Below are 20631 nucleotides of genomic sequence, written 5' to 3'. Positions count from 1 at the left end.
TGCCCATTTAAGGTGGAGGAAAGTGATCGTGGGTTCTGCCCTTCAGGCATCCTGCCAGCTTCCATTTGGGAGTGAAATTGCTGAGCAAAGCAGCAGGCTGAGAGCTCCTCTCTGCGCAGAGCAGGCAGATGGCTGCTCTTCAGAAGAGTGGTGCAGCCAAGCACGGGGATAATTTTGAGGTGAAGGTATGGGGAGCAGGGAGGTGGCTGGGAAGGAGTGATAGGAGAAGAGGTATTTTCATCCACAAGGTCCCCAACTGGCAGATTTCCAGAAGATGGGAAGTGTTGTCTGAGAAAAGTTCATGCTCTGCTCACCTCATTTCTTACATGCTTTCCCAAAGTATCTGCTACCAGACACTTTTTGCGATGTTGGGCTTATCTGAGCTGACTGTTCTTGTTTCAATGACACCTTTGAGCAACGTGCAGCAGACGCTGCGGCACCTCTGCTGGAACACTGCTCTTCTCCAGAAACCTCCTCACAAACTTCCAGTGCCCACAGAGCTCTTGTGTTACATGGGGGGTGTGTGCGGTGGGCTTCCCTAACACTGAGGCAGCATTTGGGCTTTCTGAATACAGGGGGTTTGCTCTTGACTTGCAAGTGATGAGATACCCCGAGAACAGGAATGGTAAAGTGGAGCTGGAGGCCAAACAAGGCTGCTGGGGTGGTGGCACAGGGAGAAATTGTGGGGACCCAGAGGTGTGCAGGAGCCAGGCTGGCAGCCAGCCCAGGGCAGCACCAGATGGGCAGCACCAGATAGGCAGCAGGGCCCTGTCCACTTTGTCCCACTGGAACACTGCCTGCTTTGTCTGGGTGAGAAATGTCTCTGCCTTCCTCTGTGCCTGTGGGTTTCACGTGATCCAGGTGCTGCTTTAGATATCCAGTGTCACACAGTCCATCTCCTTTCCATTCTTGGAGTTGGGTCCATTCACACCAGTTGAGCACTCCAGCCTTTTGCCCTCACAGTGGTCTTTCTGATATATTTTATGGGTTGTTTAAAATCAAACCCAGTTGCCAGCTACTCAGCCCTGGAAGCCCCGTTACTGCTTTGTCATAAATTAACATGAAGGGTGTAAAGAAAGAAGCTGAAGCAAGTTACTCCATCATGTCTGACTTGATTAAAATTGATGGGATTTTTAGGTTACCGGTCAACATTTCATATGCAGTATTTTGTTGTCTAGTATGTCCTTTCTTTAAGTCACATAACTGAATAGCTGGGGTGAGTTCTAGGAAGGAGGAATATGCTTTAGAGCCGTTCCGAGTTCAACCTTCCTTCAAGAAGGGAGAGTGCTCTCTCATGCCAGAAGAATGAACTGATCTTACTGTTTACTTTTTTATTTACATGATCTAAGACTTCAGTGCAGAAGTCTAAACAGTGACACTCGGACCTGCAAGCCATCACTGCTGGGCAGGTGTTGGTTACTGGAATTTATTGCACTTCTTTGTAAAACCATTTGCAGAACTAGACTGCTCAGAGTGTAACTCATTTGGTGAAAATATTTAGCCTTTTAGATAGGTTTGCGCATGAAAGTTAATATTCTGAGCTTAGCACAGCTGAGAAACGAGACCAATGCAGAAGTACTGGATGCAAGTAATCCTGCACACAAAATCCACACAAGTCCTTTATTTAGATTGCAAATTTAACACAAGTAATTCTGTCACTTCCAGAGTTTCAGTTCTGATTAAAATGCAAATCTGTCTTCCTGTTGTTCCTTAATTTATTTCCCTAAGCTTGAACGTGGGCATTGACCAAAGCAGAGTTATCCTACAGAGTCACTGCTCACTCACACAGTGACTGGTTGGACATCAAGCTGAGTACTGGCAAAAGAGACCCTGCTGATGATGTGGAGAGGGCATTGAAACATCCTTCCATCAGTGTGCTGGTTCACAAAAGGGGAAAGGATGGAAATTCCATATCAAAGCTCTTTCCCCTCACCCCTTCTTCTATGTTAATCTGGAACTCTAAGTACCTTTAGCAAGTAAAAGAGGTCACTGCCACTAGAAGAAAAGTTTTCAGATCTTACCCTCATTCCAATACTGCCTTTGCTGCAGCTGCTGCTGACTTCAGGTTACATATTTAAGATCTTTATTTGGGTTTTATTGACCTATTTAGAGTGCATGTGGTATTTATAGTGTATTATAGTATAAGTTTTAAAAGTGCTTTCAGGACAGAAATTAATTCCATGTCTTTGTTGTCTTAATGGCCTTGTGCAAGAGAAGACATGCATCAAGAACCCAAACTGTTGTTGTCTTGCCTGTCCTAACACATAACCCACCAGACCCCCAAACTGCTGCTCTCCAGGGTCTCACTGAACCCTGTGCCTGCCCCAGCCCTACTGAAGACAGGAACTTGGAGCAGAAGCAATAGTGTAGGAGGGTCAGCCCAGGGAATGTCATCAACTAGGGGACTCCTTTTCTGTCTTGGGGAACTTAAGGCTGAGAGAATGGGGTTCTCATGCACTCTGCAGTATTTAATGTATAGAAATTTTCTGTTGGTTATTGATTCAATCAAAACACAGCAAAAATAAAATAAAAAATAAAATTACTTTCACCTGTGCAAGTTCATCATGGGATGTCTGCATAAGGAGAAAAGTCAGGAGGCTAAAGTCAAGCTGTTGGAGTCAACTTCAGCTGGAGCTTTGGGCATATAGGGCTGAAAACTGGGGCCTCAATGTCCCTGCAGCTTTCCCAGCATCAAGAAAACCAATCTCAGTCCAGTGGCTGGGCATCAGTAGCGTGACTGCTCTGCCCTGGGCTGTACCCCCGTGTCACTGTCATGGGTGAGCCCTAGGATGGGTGGTGGTTTGGTTTTCCCCAAGCACTCAGCCAGATTCAAACTGGTTTATTAAGCTGGTTAATTGGCAGTTTGAAAGGGAGGGGGAAAGCAAGGTCCCTAGGTCTCCCTGGTCAGTGCCAAGCCGCAGACTGTTAACTACTCCTGCCTTTCAGAAGCAATAACTGCGGATTTGGGGAACATATGGAACTAACTAGCCGAAAGGCTTTTATGAGCAGCTTTAACAGGGAGCACGGTTTGTGAGTAGAAATTCCAGTGGATGAGTTAATAGTTTCACTTTCCTTAGCTGTCCCTTTATAGGAAAAACAACAACAAAGCTGGGCACGTTCCTCCCACAGCCCTGACTGTACAATGTGCCAATGCATCCAGGATTTCGTTTGGACACTGGGGGAGTCCTTTAGTAGATCCCCCAGGACCTGTTTTTCCAGAGCTATTTCCTGATGCTGACCTCATTAGGTGAGTTTCACAGCTCACTAATTCCTAGCAATAGCACAAGAGATTCAAGGAAAGGGGAAACCCGTCTTCTGGAAACCAATGGAACTGAACAGATTTGGGCAAGCACTTTTATTGCTTTTCATTAATCTGGAAAATCAAGGACTTGCATTTTTCTTTCTTCTATTTTTTTTCCCCAAGTAGCTATTTTGACCTGAAACTGTATATTTGATTTTCTGTTTGATCACAGATTAGGATAACTAAGAAAGGAGAACCCCTGCAGAACTGTATATATCTCAATATTTATGTTGCAGTTTGTTTTGAACCAAGTAGGAGAGTGGGTATTTCTTTTCTGGAATTGCAATCTTGGCATTGACAGGATATAGTCACTCAAACACTTCCAGTAATGCTTATTTAGTGTTTGCATTGTGGTGGCACGTGTCCAAAAGAAAGAGCAAAGGGAAACAATAAGTTGCCTGCTCAAGAGCTGACATCATAGTGTGAAATTTAAGTACTTGTTTTTGTGGTATTGTTATTAATCATGGGTCTGTGCAGGGGTCATCCTGTAATTCCAGCTACTGGAGTCCTGTGAATGCAAAGCTTGGCCTGAGAGTTTTCCTAGAGCTGCCTTTCATCTTCAAGTCTCCTGTATAGCAAACACACCAGAAGAACACTGTTCCAATTTGTCTTAAGCTTAACAAAAAATGTGTTTCTTGTATTGTAATTCCTGAATTTGTTGTCTGTTTTATTAGCAATATATTTCATAGGAAGGTTTGGGACCACTCAAGCATTTTATCTGTGAATAAGGTTTACTTGTCTTATTTTACAGCTGCTTATTAGATGTTCCCACAGAGCTTTTTTTCCCAATTGTGGCATTATTTGGGGCTTTAGTTAGTAAAATAGAAGAGGTGGACCTGGCAACCTTTCCACTTGATTCCACAGGTGGACAAGTCCACCTGTTCACCGCTGACATAACCAGGCATTATAATGTATTTAATGAGGGTTAGCTTGGTTTTTGTTTTCTGGACCTTCTTATGCTCTTCAGCTAGAGACAAATGTACAGAATATGGGTAAGGTGAAATCTCTGGCTCAGAGGCTGTGATTTCTCCTCCTTAGCTATCACATACAGCACTAGCATGGTGCTGGCCTTCAGGAGCCTTCAAATGCCGTTTGAAGCTTCTGGCCTGGCACAATAAAACACAATATGTGAATGGGTGTGGGAGTACCTTGGAACAAATGGCATTTTCATCCAGCTTTATTCCCAAGTTCAATGAAGAAAATTATTTCTAATGGAAAGGCTGAAGTGTTCCTAAATCCATTTCAAATACACATTTATTCACTTCTCCTCCCTCTTTAAAAAGGTGGCAGTGGTTCTCTAGGTCTGTTTCTGTAGTTTAGGTTTACTTCCCTAAAATCCATCTCATTAAATTATCACATAATATCAAACCTCCAACCTCACCAATGTGTTTGCAGAACAATATTCAAACTGTCCCAAGGACAACTGCTGATAGCAACACTTCTGGGCAGTGCCAGCCTCAACATCTTAGGACCCACTGCAGTTGTGCCTGCTTCTTTTATGTGTGGTTTGGAAGTTTTATAATCCTTTATCTTTTTGACGGTGAAAGTTAAACACCATAAACATTCAAGTTGATTTATATGGGAGGTTTGCTTTTGTAACCCATTCCTTCTGTTCTTGTGTGACTCCTGGCTCTGTAATCCAGAAGTACAGAGAGGGGCAATACCTGTTTGAGTGTCAAGGTGATCAGTAAAGCTGTTACCAAAGGCCTTCACTGGCCCAGCTCATTTTCCTTGAGAGGTCGAAAGGCTGTGGAAAACAACTCCAAAAAGGTCTGGGACTGTGTAGGACTAGTGGGACCCACTCCCACTGACAGTAAAACAGGACTGCCCTGAGGGCTGAACTGTTGTCTCCAAATAAAATCTGTGTTGGGAGAATGACACCACCCAGATTAAAAGGCTGGTCAGTCAAAGCGGTGGGGCCAGAGACAGACATGCAAAAATGTCTTCAAAGCACACCAGGGTGAGGACCGTAAATTGTGCGAATAAAAATGCACTTCCCAAGAGCCAAAGTCATAACTTCCCATTGCTTCCCAGAACAAATCCCGTCTGCTCTGTTTATTAGGTGGGACTGTGTATAGGCAGTCACTCTAAGTGTGTTTATTTTGAACTCATCAGTTCAGTAATCTCAGGCAGCTCTGGGAGATTTAACTCAGATAGAGGATTAGGCTGGGGGTCGTGGGGTCAGTGATATTAAGATAGAGAGAAGGGAAGGAAACAGAGTTGGTTTTGTGGCATTATCTGAACAGTAAGGAAAAATAAATTTGGGTTGTAAGCTGGCTTTAACCTGACTCTGAAAGAAATGGTCTACAAATCCAGCCAGGAAGCAGACAACTGTGATGAGACCCCAATTCTCTTTAAATTTGTTTTGAGCCACCCGACCAAAATCCGTGGTTGTTATGGCTTGATTAAGCAAGAAATCAGAAAATTCTAGAAATTCTTCTAGAAATCAGTTAATTACATATTCAAGTGTTCAAGTTTCTGATTTTAACTTTCCTTCTGAAATAAAGTCTCTGGAGTAGCTTTTGGGGCAGTGCTGAGCTCCCAACAATGACAGCAGCATGGTGGATGGGTTCAGCTGGTGGCCTCCAGGTCCTAAAGCTGCTCTGAGGCAGCAAGCAGAGAAATTAATGTCCTGGCACCAATGAAATCATGGGGGGCCATCTGCCAAAAACTGCAAAATAATTCATTCTCTCTCATTTGGAGTCTTTGGTGTCTTATAAGATGTGAACTCATACAGTAAACTACTCTGCAGGATGATTTTTGAGGAATACATAGGCAATTTTATTCAAGATCTTTAGCCCACTGTAAATGTGACTGAAATAATGTAATAGGTTCCAAACTTATTCACAGAAGAAAGACACAGCATTAATGCACAGGACTGGTTTCCCTAGAATTAAAAAAAAAAAAAAAAAAAAAAAAGGGGGTGGGGGAGAGCATTGGGAGTAAAGTTAAAGTAAGTAAGGATTTGTTTATTGCCTTCTTAATATTTTATCATAAAACACACGGTCTTGCCTCAGGGCTTGTTGGTGGTTTGTATATGTGTGTGCCTGTGTGTATACATATTTTTGTATATAAAAATCCAGTAATATCCATTGTTTAAAAAATCAAAAATGAGAAGGATTTTGCTAAAAGCATTTTGGGAAAACCTCTGCTCTCATTTTTCCTGTCAATGTTTTTCTAAGCTTTTATTTTTATTAGTCAAAATGTTTGGAATCCCCAGGAAATCCTGGGATGAACCATTTCCTCTTTGAGCTGTAGCCCTTAGGGGAAAAAGAAAAAGCTCAGATTCTTTCAAACGTTAGAAATTTTTCAAACTGTGTCTTTTGCATATTTTTTAAATTAGAGAAAAACCAAGTTAGGAAGATGCCTAACTTCAAGTCGTGGTCCTGGGAAAGCTTGATCTCTTTGTAGAAAAGCCTGAAGAGACCCTTAGATCTAGGCAAGGAAATCTTTTAGGCTTGGCTCTTAATGGGGAACTGATCGCCAAATTGAGGTATAACAGGTTCAGTTGAAAGACCATCTTTTTTTTAAAATGTAAATTAAAAACTAGCATTTGCTTTTCCTCAACCCAGTTTGTGTATGTTAGTTAGCATGTAACAGCTTTTTATTGAGGCTGTTAGTGCCTCAATAAAATAATGCCTCAATTAATAATGATCCTTTGTTATTATTAAAATTACTAACATTGTCGATGTTATTATTGATAATTAAATATCCAATACCCTTTTTTATATACATGAGATTTTGCAACTTCCTCTCCTTCACCTTCAGATAAACTTCAATGGGAATCATAATTTTAAAATAAGAGAAACTTTCATCCTGCAAATACATATGTAAATTGCTGATTTAAACTCCTCTTGGGTTCACTCCTTGAAGTGGGTTCAGTTGCTAAAATTTAAGAAGGTAAGAATTCAGGTCCCAGACTGAAACTCAGCAGGAGTTACCTTGCCTAGATTTTGAGATTATTGTTATTCTCTGGGAAGGATGGGGCACTGCTGTTATAAATGAGGAAAGCTTAAAGAGTGGTGAAATATGAGACTGAGGGGTGCAGGAGTCTTTTCGTGAAAAATGACACACCAATATAATTTTTCAGAAGTCTGCATTCACAGACTTTTGTCACCATTCTATGCATTCACTCTTTGTCACCACATTCCACTTAGTTTTAGGAAAAGTGTGTTTATTTATTTATATAATTCATTACAAAAGTCTTCACTGCTGTTTTTCTGATTTATTAATCTACTTTTTATCGAATTTCTTCAGAAGGTTCTTGGAAAGCAGAACATGTAAAGCCCAGACTTGGTGGTTCAATAACTGATATATATTACTCCCACGGTCTGTCACAAATCTAAAAAGATTTTTGGTAGTTCATGTGAAATTTAGTGGTCCTTTTTTAATTTGTTTTTTTTTGTTGTTGTTGTTGTTGAGGAGGTGTGGAGGGTTTTTTGTGGTGGGGGTCTTTTTCTTTGTTTGCTTGGGGTTTTTTAGGCTTTGTTTGCTAATTCAAGGGGAAAAAAATTAAGGACTTTAAAAAAATATTTAAGGACTTTTTTTTTTTTTTTGTTACCCAAAATTAGACAGTAAATAGTGCTTCTGCTTTTTTGGGGTTTTTTTCAGGTTTGGGATGGGGATACTGGACCAGTCTTTTGGGACAGTGTTACAGATCTCTTTCTCTGTTCTCACTTTGCAAATGGGTGGGTGAAGGAGGAAAGACAAAAGGAGGGAGACTAGTAATAAATTTCCTAAAGTTTCTGTTATTACAAGCATGCACAAAGTTCCCATACAACACCTTTGACTTCAGAAGTTCAGAAGATTTTGATTTTTTTCTCAAAAATCTGTCAACTGAGTTTGGGGTTTGGATTTAAACTAGGGTAAAGGAAGTACACTCAGAAGCACTAGACCTTTCCTCATTTAGGGGAGTTTCCATTCCAGTGTCTGTCATGAAGCAAATTAACCAGCACAGAGAGCCCCAGAGTTCTGAGACTGTGACCTCTGAGCAATATGTATCTGTGTAAAGTTATACTCTGTGGAGAATATTATAGGGTCTTGCACCTGAATGCTTTTCCGTTTGGGAATGCCTAAAGACCATCCCTTGTTGCTGTGGGCCTTGTTGCTGGGATAAAGGAATAGCCTTCAGGTGCAGGAAGGTCTTTCAAAGTTTTGTCCTTTAGTCCTTGTTGTTTTGATTCCTACTATCTTTAACTTCCTTTTCCTGGCTGTGTTTCTGCAGGTGCTGTTTGCTCTAAACCAAACTCTGCTCCAACACGAAAGCCTTCGAGCAGGGAGTTTGCAGGCCCCTTACACCACTGAGGATCTCATCAAGCACTACAACTGTGGAGACCTGAATGCTGTGATATTCAACCATGACACTTCTCAGGTGAGCAGAATTGTTCCAGATGGGCCAGAGAATTGAGGAAAAATCAGCTGCTTTAATAGCAATATCCCAGTCATCACTTCATATTCTGATCCCTCTTTCCCCTCTTCCTTTTAATGCCCTGTGTTTTCTTTCCACACGTGCCTCATTTTCCTGATGAGAGAGTGGAATTTCCCTGGTTTTGCTCAGGCTCTGGGGAATCATAGAATGGTTTAGGTTCAAAAAGACCTCCAAGATCATTGAGTTAACTGCTAAGCCAGCACTGCCAAGTCCACAGCTAAACCGTGTGCCCAAGCACCACATCCACACATCTTTTAAATACCTCCTGGGATGGTGACTCCAACACTTCTCTGAGCAGCCTGTTCCAATGCTTGACAGCCCTTTGGATTAATAAATTTTTCCTATGTCCAATCCAAACCTCCCCTAGCGCCACTTGAGGCTGTTTCCTCTTGTCCTATTGCTTGTTACTAGGAGCAAGGAATGGACTGCCTGGAAAACTTTCCAAGGGATGTTCTTGAAAAAAGGTTAATTCTGGATGTTTGGGACTGTTGAATGCAGACTCCTCATTAAGGGTGGAGGGGGAATCTTTGTAATGTTTGAGCTTATATATGAAGAGGAAGTAGACCTTATGTAAATACTCTATAAAGTAAATAACCTCTCAAACATGTCATAATTCAATAATTTTGTGTGTGTCTCAGACAGCCCTTCAGTCTCTGTTTATCTTAGTTGTCCAAAGCTATTAAAAACTCTCAAGGGAGCAGAAATCTGCTTTCCAGAGCAGTTTGATGCTTCATGTCAAACTGAGATTCCTCTTTCTCCTTTCTAGTTAATTCTATGAAAACTTGGTCTTTGGATGTCATCTCCATCTCCTCTTTTTGGGATCAATATTCTCAGATTCCAGTTTCAGGGCACTTGGGGCAAACCTGTGTAAATTTGACAGCCACAGTGTTGTATGTGTCTTGGCAGTGAAAGAATTAAATCATGATAGCAGTCCACCATTAGCAAATGGAAATCAAGGAGAGCTGTGTGACTTCCAGAGAGAGCTGAGACGAGGTAAGGTCAGTCTGTGGATTGGGGCAGACATTTTTATCTTGCCATCACTGTCTTGGGTTGCACAGGGCTCTGTGGGTCACTTTTTTCTCAGCAGAATACCTGGGCAGGCAAGTGGGGCCCCAACATGGGATAAAACCCCTTTGGTGTCCCAGTTAACTCAGTCCTAGAAAATGAAGCAATGTTTTAGCATGACTGAGCAGGACATACCAGGGTGGTTAACGTGGCAGCACTGAAACACAAAAGTGTGTCATACAAAAGCTGCCAGAGCTGTTCATTCTGGTCAGCCTTGCACTGAAAAGTAAGGGGAGAAAGCAACTTGAGTAGGAATATGTCTTTAAAGATGGAGAATATGAGTTGGAAAAGGTAGAGAGCTCATGACTTTAGAGGAGCTGAAGAAGTCAGTGGTTGTAGCTATTCCTGAAATTTTGAGGCACAGCACACACAGTAAACAAGGAATAAAAAAGCAAGATACAGTGGAATATTTGCTGTGGATGCTGTGAAAGGACTGCTAGTAGTCAAACCCATGAAGACAGTCCTGGTGTCTGAATGTCCTGTGTCACCTTTTACTCTCCACCAGTGTAATTTCTCCTAATAAGTAAAGCCTTTATCCCTAAGATGTTGTGGTCCTTCATAGCAGTTGCATGGACTCACAGACACCTCTGATTTATTGACACATTGTCCTATAACAGACCTGTGGGCTAGACTTGAGAGGAACCGTTTGGTGTAAAAACTTCTTTATTCCTGCAAATTATTGGATTAAGTGTGAGTTTCAAAACAGTGTTAAAGACAGAAGAAAGAAGCCAACAACCAGAGTTCAAGCACTGGTGTTAGTCATGGTCCCAGAGTGCACACAGTTGATGGAGATTATAACGCTTACAGGCCATGGAAAATTAAAATCCCTCTCTGTATACTGGTCCCTGCAGAACTCTAAATATTGTGCAGTACTGTTGGGTAAAGAGTTTTTTTGTTTGGTAGTGTTTTTATAAACCAGCTCTATGCCATTTATTTTAACTGCAAGCAGAACAAAATAGAAAATTAAAATGTAAAATAAACTCCCTATTCAAGTCAGGTTTTGCCAGTTGGGGTCATTCCAGAGTTTGTTCTCTGTGGTTTTTTGCAAGGATGAAAGACTGTCTGTCATGGAGAGTTTTTGCTATTTGGTTACCAAATTAGATTAGCCTGACTCAGATATTACACATGAAAGATTCCCCATGGGATCTCTCTCTGGAGACATTAAATGTAGGCACAGGGATTTATCATTTGCTGAGTCTGTTGCAGTTCAGGGCAGGTACCCATGCCAGTCTTGGGACAGGAGTGCCACAGTGATTTTAGAGGGTGTCCCTTCTTCCATGATATCCTGCTGCAGGCCCAGCTGTTTAGAGGGCTGATAAGAATTGAAGCTGATAGTGTTACCACATCCTTGAAATACCCCATAGAATGGAGAAAAAGATCAGAAATGGGACTGCAAGAATCAACACCCATGTGAATGCTGGAGGCCAGGGAATTCAGCTCCATCTGGGGCAGCTCAGGAGAACTGCAGAAGGATGGGACTCACTCTTTGAGAACTAATTTGGGATGCTGTTTAAGGTTATTCATGTCTGCTTGTCCCTTGAAGGTTATCAGGAGCTGCAGAATAAAGGTAAACTGTCCATCAGTTGGCTCAGTTCAGAGCTGATGGTTGAGGTGGCTGTGATGGACTGGGAAGGAGGTGACACAGCCCAAGGTCACTGTGGGAACAGTGGCAGGGAGAGGGAGAGTATTTTTGTGGGTGCAGTAACTTCCTAAATGCCTCTAGTGTGACTCTTCAGAGATGAAGCAGCTTCAGTAGCTGTCTGCAAGATGCTGAGGTGCCTTTAATGCAAAAATCATCTTGGAGCAGAAAGGACCAGAAGAGGAAATACCAGCACTGTTGACCTGACGTGTTACAGATAAGTTCCTTGAGCCTCTTCAGCCACCCCAAGAGAGTTTGGGAGGTGTGAGGTTTCCTGCACATCCCTGAGTCTGCAGCATTTGGGAGGAGAGGGCAGAGTCCTTCTGGGACCAAGACTGTGCCAAGGGGGTGCACAGACAGGATGGTGCTGGGAGGAAAGGTGCAAGGAAAGGTACTTCCTAGTCCAAAGCAGGTTTTAGGTCAGAGGACAGCTCCTTTGTCACCCATGGGTAGGGACTGGACCACCCCAGGGAGATGCTGCTCACATTGGGCTTGGGAAGTGCAGCTTAGCCAGGGTGCCCAGAATAAAGGGGTGTGAGCAGGGCCCCATGTCCCTGACTCTTTCCTTTCCCAGAGCCATCAGCCCTGATGAGAGCAGAGGAATAAACAAATCCTTCTCAGTTTCAGTGGGTTTTTAAAATTTTATTTTAATTAAGAACAGTGAAAGAGGAAACACCTCTGCTTTCCTGTGGTTATACTACATTCATCATTCCTCTCCCTCTGTTTTTTTAACTTTGTTTGCAAGCAGCATTTTTCCAAATGTAAAAATCCGTATTTAAACTTAGTAAAATTTTATGGGGGTGAGTTTAATAAGTTAGACTGTGACCCAAAAGTGCAGTAGGAAACATCTCTCTTTTTTCAATAGCCTTCTTCAAACACTTGATTCTCTTGTGACTTTTGCAATCAAGAGGCTTATGTTGAGGCTTCTGGGCAGAGAGTCAAAATGATACCAAAGAGAAAGTATTCTAAGCTAAAGATAGGATGGGTGTATTGTCTGCTCAGCTTTTTTCTCTGCTTTTGTAAATGTTCCCTAAAAGCAAAAATGGATTGGATTGGATTGGATTATATCAGTAGCTTTAACTTCTGTATTCTGTCTGAAGCTCTCAGTAGGGAATTGAGGTCAGTGTGTTCACAAGTATTAAAATGCAAAAAATCTGTTAGTTCAGAATTAGAAAATTATCTGTCTCCAGATGAAACTTTGTTCACCTGAGACAGCTGAGAAATTGCCTAATGACCCGAAGCCTCCATGAAGAAATAGTAGGGTGCAGAGCAATTTATTGTGTGGGGTTTTTCACACCAGTTACTTCCTGTGGTCAGTTTTGAGCTATTCAGTTTTAAAGGATAGTTCTGTAAAGCAAATTCATCTTTGCCAGCACTGAATTAGCTTGTTCTATGTTTCTTTGTACCCTATGTACTCTTTATTAAGAAGAAAATTGAAAATCCAAGGCTTGGATTTTTGTCCTTCAGCCTTTCCCAAAAACTGTGGCTGTGGTCTCCAGCTTTTGTCTCTCATCTTCTGTCCCCAGCCATTCTCCTGACCTGAGGAGAGGCTCCTCTCCCAGGAGAAGATGGTTTTTCCTTTCTCAGTGCTGATCTGGTCTGTCAGTGACGTGAGCTTTGCTGATCACTTTGTAGATAGTTTCTACTGGCCCAACTACCCAGGTTTCATATTTATTATTTGCCTGTCTCATTTAGGGTAAACAGCATGGGACAAGAGTCATACCTGACACTTCCAAAGCATCTTTCATCCAGGGAGCCTTTATGGTTTGTGTGTTAGAGTGTATCGAGAGCCCACTGAAGTAAAGGAGAATATTTCCCTGCCTTCAGCAGGGTTTGCATTCATCCAGCAGCCCAGCCATCACTGGATATCAAAGTGAATCAATCAAGTGAGTGACTAACCCATTTTACAGGCTTTGTGCCCAGCTCAGCATAAAGATCTTCTCACTGACAGCAGGTGTAAGGTCTTGACTTCATCTCACAAGGTTAAACAAGCTGTGCAGTGAAGTTGTTTGGTGGTCACCACAGCTTACAGACAGCTCTCAATCCCTTTCAGGTGCTGTGTCTCCTCCTTCAAGCTGTCCATCAGAAACAACCAAGCTTTTTGGATACCTTATCGAATGATGCCATCCGTATCTCAAGTTGTCTCTGCAGTTTGAAATACCATGGGTGGATTTAGATAGGGAGTGTTGCCTTCTGGAAAGCCTATGATGATCTTGATAACATGACATTAGAGATTCATAAACTAAGCCCATGTCAGTATCAGCCTCCCTAAACTAAAGAAGAAAATGTTTAGTGCCTCACTTCACAAGTCACTTGCTGTTTATAAATCACCAGGTTATGTTACATACCCCTTTAAAAATGTTATCATTCTTCACTGAAACCTGTCCTTTAAAATTTAAGGGTCCTGATAATTCTAATTACATCATTAACTTGCCCCATTGTCATTTTGGATAAAATACAACTGGAATTCTGGCTCACTTCTCAAATCAATGAGAACTATCTGTGGAATGCTCCAGCTTCAGTAACTGCAGAAACACACAGCTGAGACCATTAGGTAGAGTGTTGAATGACAAGCAGACCTAATTTGTCCAAGGAATGGAGTTTTATCTAGGGCAGAGGAAGATAAATCCATGAACTGAAGGCACATCTATTGTAACGCAACGCTCTGGAAGCATCTTATCGTTCTCAGCCGTAACAAAGTGCAGGCGAACTGGCACAGCCTCTTGTTCTTCCAGGGAAAATGATTGTGGGCTTTCCAGAAAGGCCAGTGCGAGGCTGTCTCCAGCCCCAGGGGAGCCATCCCATGAGTTTCCCGTTGCGGGTCCAGGCAGAGGGTCAGTCACACTCCAGGAGCGTTTGTCAGGAGGATGCTGACGGCAGTCCTGGTGCCAGCTGACAAGTCCTGGTGCCAGGTGCCACGAGTGCTCAGTGCTGCCTGTGCCCACAGCCAGCAGAGCCTGCCCCCCGTTCTGCTCTCTGGAGATGCTGCTGCAGAGGAGCTGCCTTCCCATAGCTCAGAAGAGCTCTTGCTCTGCTGTAGTGGGATCATAATTTCTTTCCACTTGCACCTGAGTTACAGCTCCGTGTTTTGGTACACTGGGAGCATTTGGAAGTGAACGAAAAAACAGGAGTGTAGCCAAAATTTTCAGAGTCTAATTTTCATATTATGTCAGAACAGGATTCCAGATTGGAGCAATATTGTATTTTGGCTTATGTGTTTCAGAAAATTGGTTGCAGATCCAGATTGAGAGTGAAGTCTACTTGTTGATGACAGTGCTGGGGAAAACATTGCAGAGATTGTTTTTTTTTATTAGTAATCTGGAACATGCCCAGATAATTTTCATGCTACAGGTTTTGAAAATAGGTTATTCTTGCTTGAAAATTTTCATGACATCTTTGCATTTGGAGTTGTTTTACCTTGGAAGTTCTTTCCCTCCTCTTTCCATGAAGAAAGCAATGTGAGAGAAAGAGAGAGCCATGGAAAAACTGGAACAAGACATTTAAAAGCTAAGATTTTTCTTTCAGATTGCTGCATTATAAGAAAAAGAACACATTCACCTACAGAAAAGGGCAGATTTACATTAAAACATTTAGGGATTGTTGACTATCTGTATTTATTAGTACAGGAATAGACTATAAATGAGTATGAAGGAGTGACTGGTAAAAAATATTTGGAGTTGAAGGTGTTGCTTTCTGTGCAGTGCTGTATGTTTGCTGTAAAGCATTTACTTTCCCTTCTTTTTAAAGAGCTGGTTTACGAAGTGTTTTTTGGAAATACTTGTTAAAGAGAAATGAAAAAGACTTGTTAGTATTTTAAATAATATCTTCTTAGTTGAATGTACAAAGTGCTTTTTCTTCTTGTTGTATCTAGAAGTTATATTTGCTCCTCATTATGACTGTGAGGGGGAGAAAAGGGGAACAAAGGGACAACTTGGTTGGTTTGCAGGGCTTGGCAGGATTCCTTGGCAGGAATGTGTTAGACATTATTGAAAAGACTGTGTTTTTGGGTACGCCTGGACACAACATTTCCTCATCTGACACTATTAGTGTGCATTACCAAATTGTGAATGCCACAGATTAGATATCTCCAGTGTAAACTGGTTAAGCTCTATGATGGTGACTTCAGACATAGACATAGACCTTCTAAACCCAAAGGCTTGTAGAGTTCTACCAGCTTGTAAGCAAAGAAATCCATTTCAGAGGTAACTTAATTTGAATTATTCCTTATTTTTCTTCTCACTGGTTCTTGTTCCACTTCTAAAGACTTTCTTGGAGATGTTCTCCATCTTTTCATCTGGTGCTAGACCTCTCAAGTAACCCCATCTTAAAGAAAGTTAAAATCAGTTCAAAAGCTATAAGCAGTTTGTTTCAGATGCCAGCATAACTTGAAAGCTGGTTGGGCTGGGAGAAGCTGAACTTTCTCCAGGACCAAACAGGAAGGCAGAGCCGCCTCTGCAGTGCACTCCTTGAGGGTCAGCTCCAGAGGTCCATTGTCCAGCCCACCTGCTGTGGTGTTATGAACCAGATTTCTTCTCCTTGCTAAGTTATGTGATACTGTGCAAATCATATATTTTGGATCAGACTTGCCTATATATTATTAGGTTAATATAATAATAAATATATATATATTATTATATTAACCTAGTAATAAATATTATTAGGTTAAAATAATATTGCAGATTTCATATACACATTTGAGCTTTTCCTAGAATCTCACTAAGCAGGGATGGAAGGAAAGTCATTGAAGAGCCTTGAACAATATATATCCAAGACAACTAAACCTGAGTTTGTACCCACTACTAACCAACTGTTTTCCCACTGTGTAACAGAAGACAAAATGAAAAATACCTTTGGAAAAAGAATTACAGTTCTTTAATAAACCAACCCCAAACCCAAACCTTCTGGACCCAGTTTTTTTCACTTTATTGCCCTGCTTTGCCCTTTGATCAGTGTCTTTACTTGGGTGTCATGGCAATATAATAGGTGATGGTTTTAGTGTCTGAACAGAAAAAAAATATTCTTTGTCAAAGAAAAGAAAGCATTTGGAAGGGAAATAGAAAAACTTGAACTTTTCCATATGTTTGCAAGCTCATGAAAGCTGGCCTCAAAAAAATCCCAATGTTAAAAGGGTTTTAAGTGTGGCAGGAGTATCATTAGGTTGTTAAGATTTACCCTCCCCTCTGAAACCCAAACTTTTATTTGCATACACTGCAGGCTTGTCATCCTTAGTAAATTAATGAGCAGGTCCCTGTAATCTGGTCCTAAATATACTCCACATAGTTGGGTGAAGCTTGCAGAAAGGGGGCCGGGATCATTGTTCTGACTGTGTTTTGTTAAGACTTCTTTAATCAAAACATTCATTCAGATAGAGAGGCCGGCTGCATATTTTGGCATTGCAACCAAGGGGAGCAGGGACAGGGTTGGGGTGGGGAGGGAGGCCTTGGAGGAGGGGTTGGTGGTGCTTGCTTCTTCTTTTCCTTTTTTTTTCCCAAGTGCTTGGAAAGCAGCTATTTAACTGGTGTGGAAAAACAAATAGAAAACATACATGGGGGTCATGACTTCTCAAGGATTTGTTGAAAGTATTTTTTAACAGGGATAGAAATATCACCCCCCCAAGCTGTGAGTGTGTGAGATGCACAGCCCATCCTTGTGGCCTTTCTGCCTTTTTTTTTTGCTTTTGTTTTAACACAGTTTCTTTCGGCCCAAATGGGCAGAGAAGATAGAACTAGGCAGGACACACATCTGTTGTTTGGCCACCTGGAAGAAGAGCCCTGGGAGGATGGGTTTGGTGCTCCCAGGGAGGGTGTCCATGCAGGTGCAGCAAGGGCTGAAACTGCAGATACAGGAGTGTCCAAGGGCTGCAGCCCACCCTGCCTGCAGGCAGCTTTACACTCAGGCCAGCAATGACTCCTGCAGCTTTTTTGTCACCTGCAGAGGTTGTTTTTAAAAGTATTCTTCACTGTCTGTAGAGACTTCACTGGCATCCAGCCTGCTCTTCCCCTCCACGTCTTCTATTTGTAATTTTCCTGCATTTACAAGTTTAGATGCTCCAGTGGCCCCTAGATCTGAGGTAGCCAGTTTGAAACTCTGTTTTCACACTCAAGTTGCCATGGCATGCTGAGGGGTATCCCACCAGCTTTAAGTCAGAGAGGCCAGTTACAGAAATCTTACTCACCTGAACTGTGATGTAGCTGCAACATCTATGGACCATGATCACTGATGGGAGCTGGGCAGGGATTAGCTCATGGCCAGAAGTGGCTCCCCAGAGTTGGTCCCAAGAAATGTTCTTGCTTATGTTCTTCACTTCCCTTCAAGCAAAAAGTATTTTTGCCTTTTCCCCCTCCTCTAACTCTGGAAAAGGGAAAGAAGGGATTGAACTGAACTTTACTTCAAACATGAAAGTCTCCTTTTACAGTCCACTGAGACTTCTAATATATTACTTTAAATTTTGGTGCTTAAGAGAAAGCCATAATGGCTTAATCACATGCTCAAACTGGAGACTGCTCCTTCCTGGTTTCCCTTTTCCATAACAAGCTGGAAGCTTATCTTCTTGGCAGCTGCCAGCTTTGGCCTTTCTGTTAAATCACATTAACCTGACACTCCCTCCTTGGCCATTACTGGTCTCCCTCATGAAGGAAGCTTGGGAGTGCTGGAGGAAAACCAGTTGAGTTGGCAGCATCTTTTGCTTTTGTGGCAGCCACGTCCTCCTTGTGGAGATACTTGTTCTCACAGCCCATTCACTTCGCACTATTTCAGTCCTTCCTATCAGAGGCTGCAGTAAGAGGATATTTCTCTCACAGATGCCAGAAGGGTCCATAAATCAGAGGAAAACAGGTGTCTTCCAAGTCCAGAGCAGTATATTTTGCAGCTCTGCAGTAAAAGCCACAATGCCTTGTCAAGGCTGGTTAACAGGAGGGTATCCTCCCTTCATAAAGGAATGATAACTAGATCTCAGATGTCAGCCTGTGACCCAAGAAGGGCTGGTGTGAATTTAGGGCCGTTTGGTTTGCTGCAGGAGCCAGTGGGTGTTGGGATGCTGTTCTGGCTCCCTGGCAGCCTCCATAAGCTGCCTGTCAGCTCATGAGATCCTTATCTTTCGTAGTGCTGTCAACTGTGTAAAGGTTCCTGACCTGTATGGTGCAGGGAAAATCCTTCAAAGTGGGATCCCTTACTTGTCTTCTGGCCTCTGCCCGCATAAAGCTCATAAACCAGAAGACTAATAAAGAGAACCCAATCTTTATCACATTTTAAAAAAATTAATGTAGCTGTCGTGATGTGGGAACAACTCCCTGCTCACAACTGGAGATAAGGATTACAAGTGTGGAGGCAGAGCCTTCTTGTCAGGGAGGGATGGATGGGGATTGTATTGAGGTGCTGGACTGGAATTCTGGAAGCTGATGGCCAGCTCCCTGTCCTGCCACAGCTGTCCCTTTTGACCCTGGGTGTGCTGCCTTCTGTTTTTTCTTCTTAGCTATGAACCCTCTGAGGAGAGAAGGAGAAATAAGGAAATAAGCCATTTGTTTTATTAAGAGATTCTCCTACAACTGTCGGTAATGATGCTATACATGCAGCAGTCTGGAGTTTGGATATTTCTCAGGAGATGAGACTGGAAATCCTTGAGTCAACTCCTCATTAGTACAGTGGGAGAGAGGAGTCTCAAAAGCCTAGAGGATTGATCAGGATACAGGAAGATATTTGTTGAAGAGGTTTTAGGATCACTGTGTTTCATGGCAGGGGCTGGCTTCCCATTTCCCTATCTCAACTTCCTCTTCTCCATCTGCAAGTAGAATTATGGTTGAAGATCACCTCTGCCCACAAGCAGGTGAGGAAAGGCACACAGCTCTTTATTCCATTGTTGGTAATGTTCTTTTTTGATTGACATAATATTACGATTTGAATGCACATTCCAGAAATAGTCTCATCACTGGAACAGAACGAGGCTAAACAAGGTTATCAGAGGATTGGGAAATGCAGTGCATAGGAGTAGGAATGATAACACTGTTACTCCACATATGATAATGATTTGATACTGGACTGAGTCTAGAGCAGTTCCACTGTAGATAATAAATCCAAAGTAAAAAAAAAAAATGTAATCAAAGATGATGGTGCTTATGTGTGTCCAAAAAAAATTTATTTGCAGATAGATGTTCACAACTCTGGCATTGTGCCTCTACCCAGAATATTTGTCCAAATATTAAAAAATAGTAAATTTTAAAAATGGACTTTTAATGTAGTCCTGTGTCCATGAATTTTCAGCTGAACTTTGGCAGTAAGCCCTAAATATGATAAGAGACTCTGCACCATTACATTTTGCTTGTCTCTCTTTTTGTTTTTTTTTTTGTCTTTTCTTTCTCTCTGTCTCTACAGACAAAGCTGAAAGCATAGCATAGATCTTGAGTTATGGCTGGTGTATTTTTCTAAGCTAAAGTATCTTCTTAGCTCTTATGCTAATGATTGCAGCAGAATCCAAGCCTCTGTGGAAATTTATGGGAAGAGAGGTTACTGCTGAGCATTGTGTTGGACTTCGGATCTTCCTTTGGGTCCCTCCAGAGCTGGACTTAGCCAGTGCCTTGTATGTAACATCAAGGTGGAAAGTCTTTTTAGAAAGTCTCTGTCCCCATTTTACAGATGGACTTTTGAGACACAGGAGGAATAAAGCCAAATGCTTCAAAGACACTTAGTGGAGGTTAAGTGCTGAGTTTCCTTTGAAGGTTTAAACCCAAATGACATGCTTGTGATCATGTAAGAGATTTGTATCACCCATGGGAGCAGAACCATTTTTTCAGGGTAGTGTCATAACCACTGCACAATCCTTCCTCTTTCTTCTCCCTAAAGCTCCCACTGACTTCAAAGGTGAAGAATTATGGCCCACATCCCACAGCACTGTGAGCTCAGACGTGTGTACAGAGCTTTATCCACACATATATTCCATCAGGGACACTGACTCAAGTAAAACTACACAGACAGTGGGGAGGGAAAGAAATGTTTGCAAGGCTGGGATTTCTTTTTTATTCTCATAGTCCCTTTCTTTAACCATAAAAGTTTAACAGAGAAATGCAGGGTGTACCTAATAACTGAGTTTGTGGTCCATCTGTACTGTCTGTAGGAGAGCTGTAACCTAAAGGAAATAGGAATAGAATAAAGGAGTGTTACCTTACTAAGTAAAACAAAATATTCTTTATTTTGAATGCCTCAGTG

At 42.0% G+C, this 20631-nt stretch overlaps 1 protein-coding gene across 1 annotated transcript in view; it reads left to right on the top strand.

Moving 5' to 3' along the window:
- TRABD2B (TraB domain containing 2B) overlaps window positions 1-20631 on the top strand; it is a 260426-nt gene that overhangs the window by 134137 nt on the left and 105658 nt on the right. The window contains exon 3 of the mRNA XM_064428795.1: window positions 8526-8672. Within this exon, the coding sequence (XP_064284865.1) occupies window positions 8526-8672 (147 nt within the window). The remainder of the gene's footprint in view (window positions 1-8525; window positions 8673-20631) is intronic.

The sequence above is a fragment of the Passer domesticus genome, chromosome 7 (genome assembly GCF_036417665.1).
Source record: "Passer domesticus isolate bPasDom1 chromosome 7, bPasDom1.hap1, whole genome shotgun sequence".
Lineage (NCBI taxonomy): Eukaryota > Metazoa > Chordata > Aves > Passeriformes > Passeridae > Passer > Passer domesticus.
Note: the sequence above shows the minus strand (reverse complement) of the source record. Positions and strands in the feature narration are given on the sequence as shown.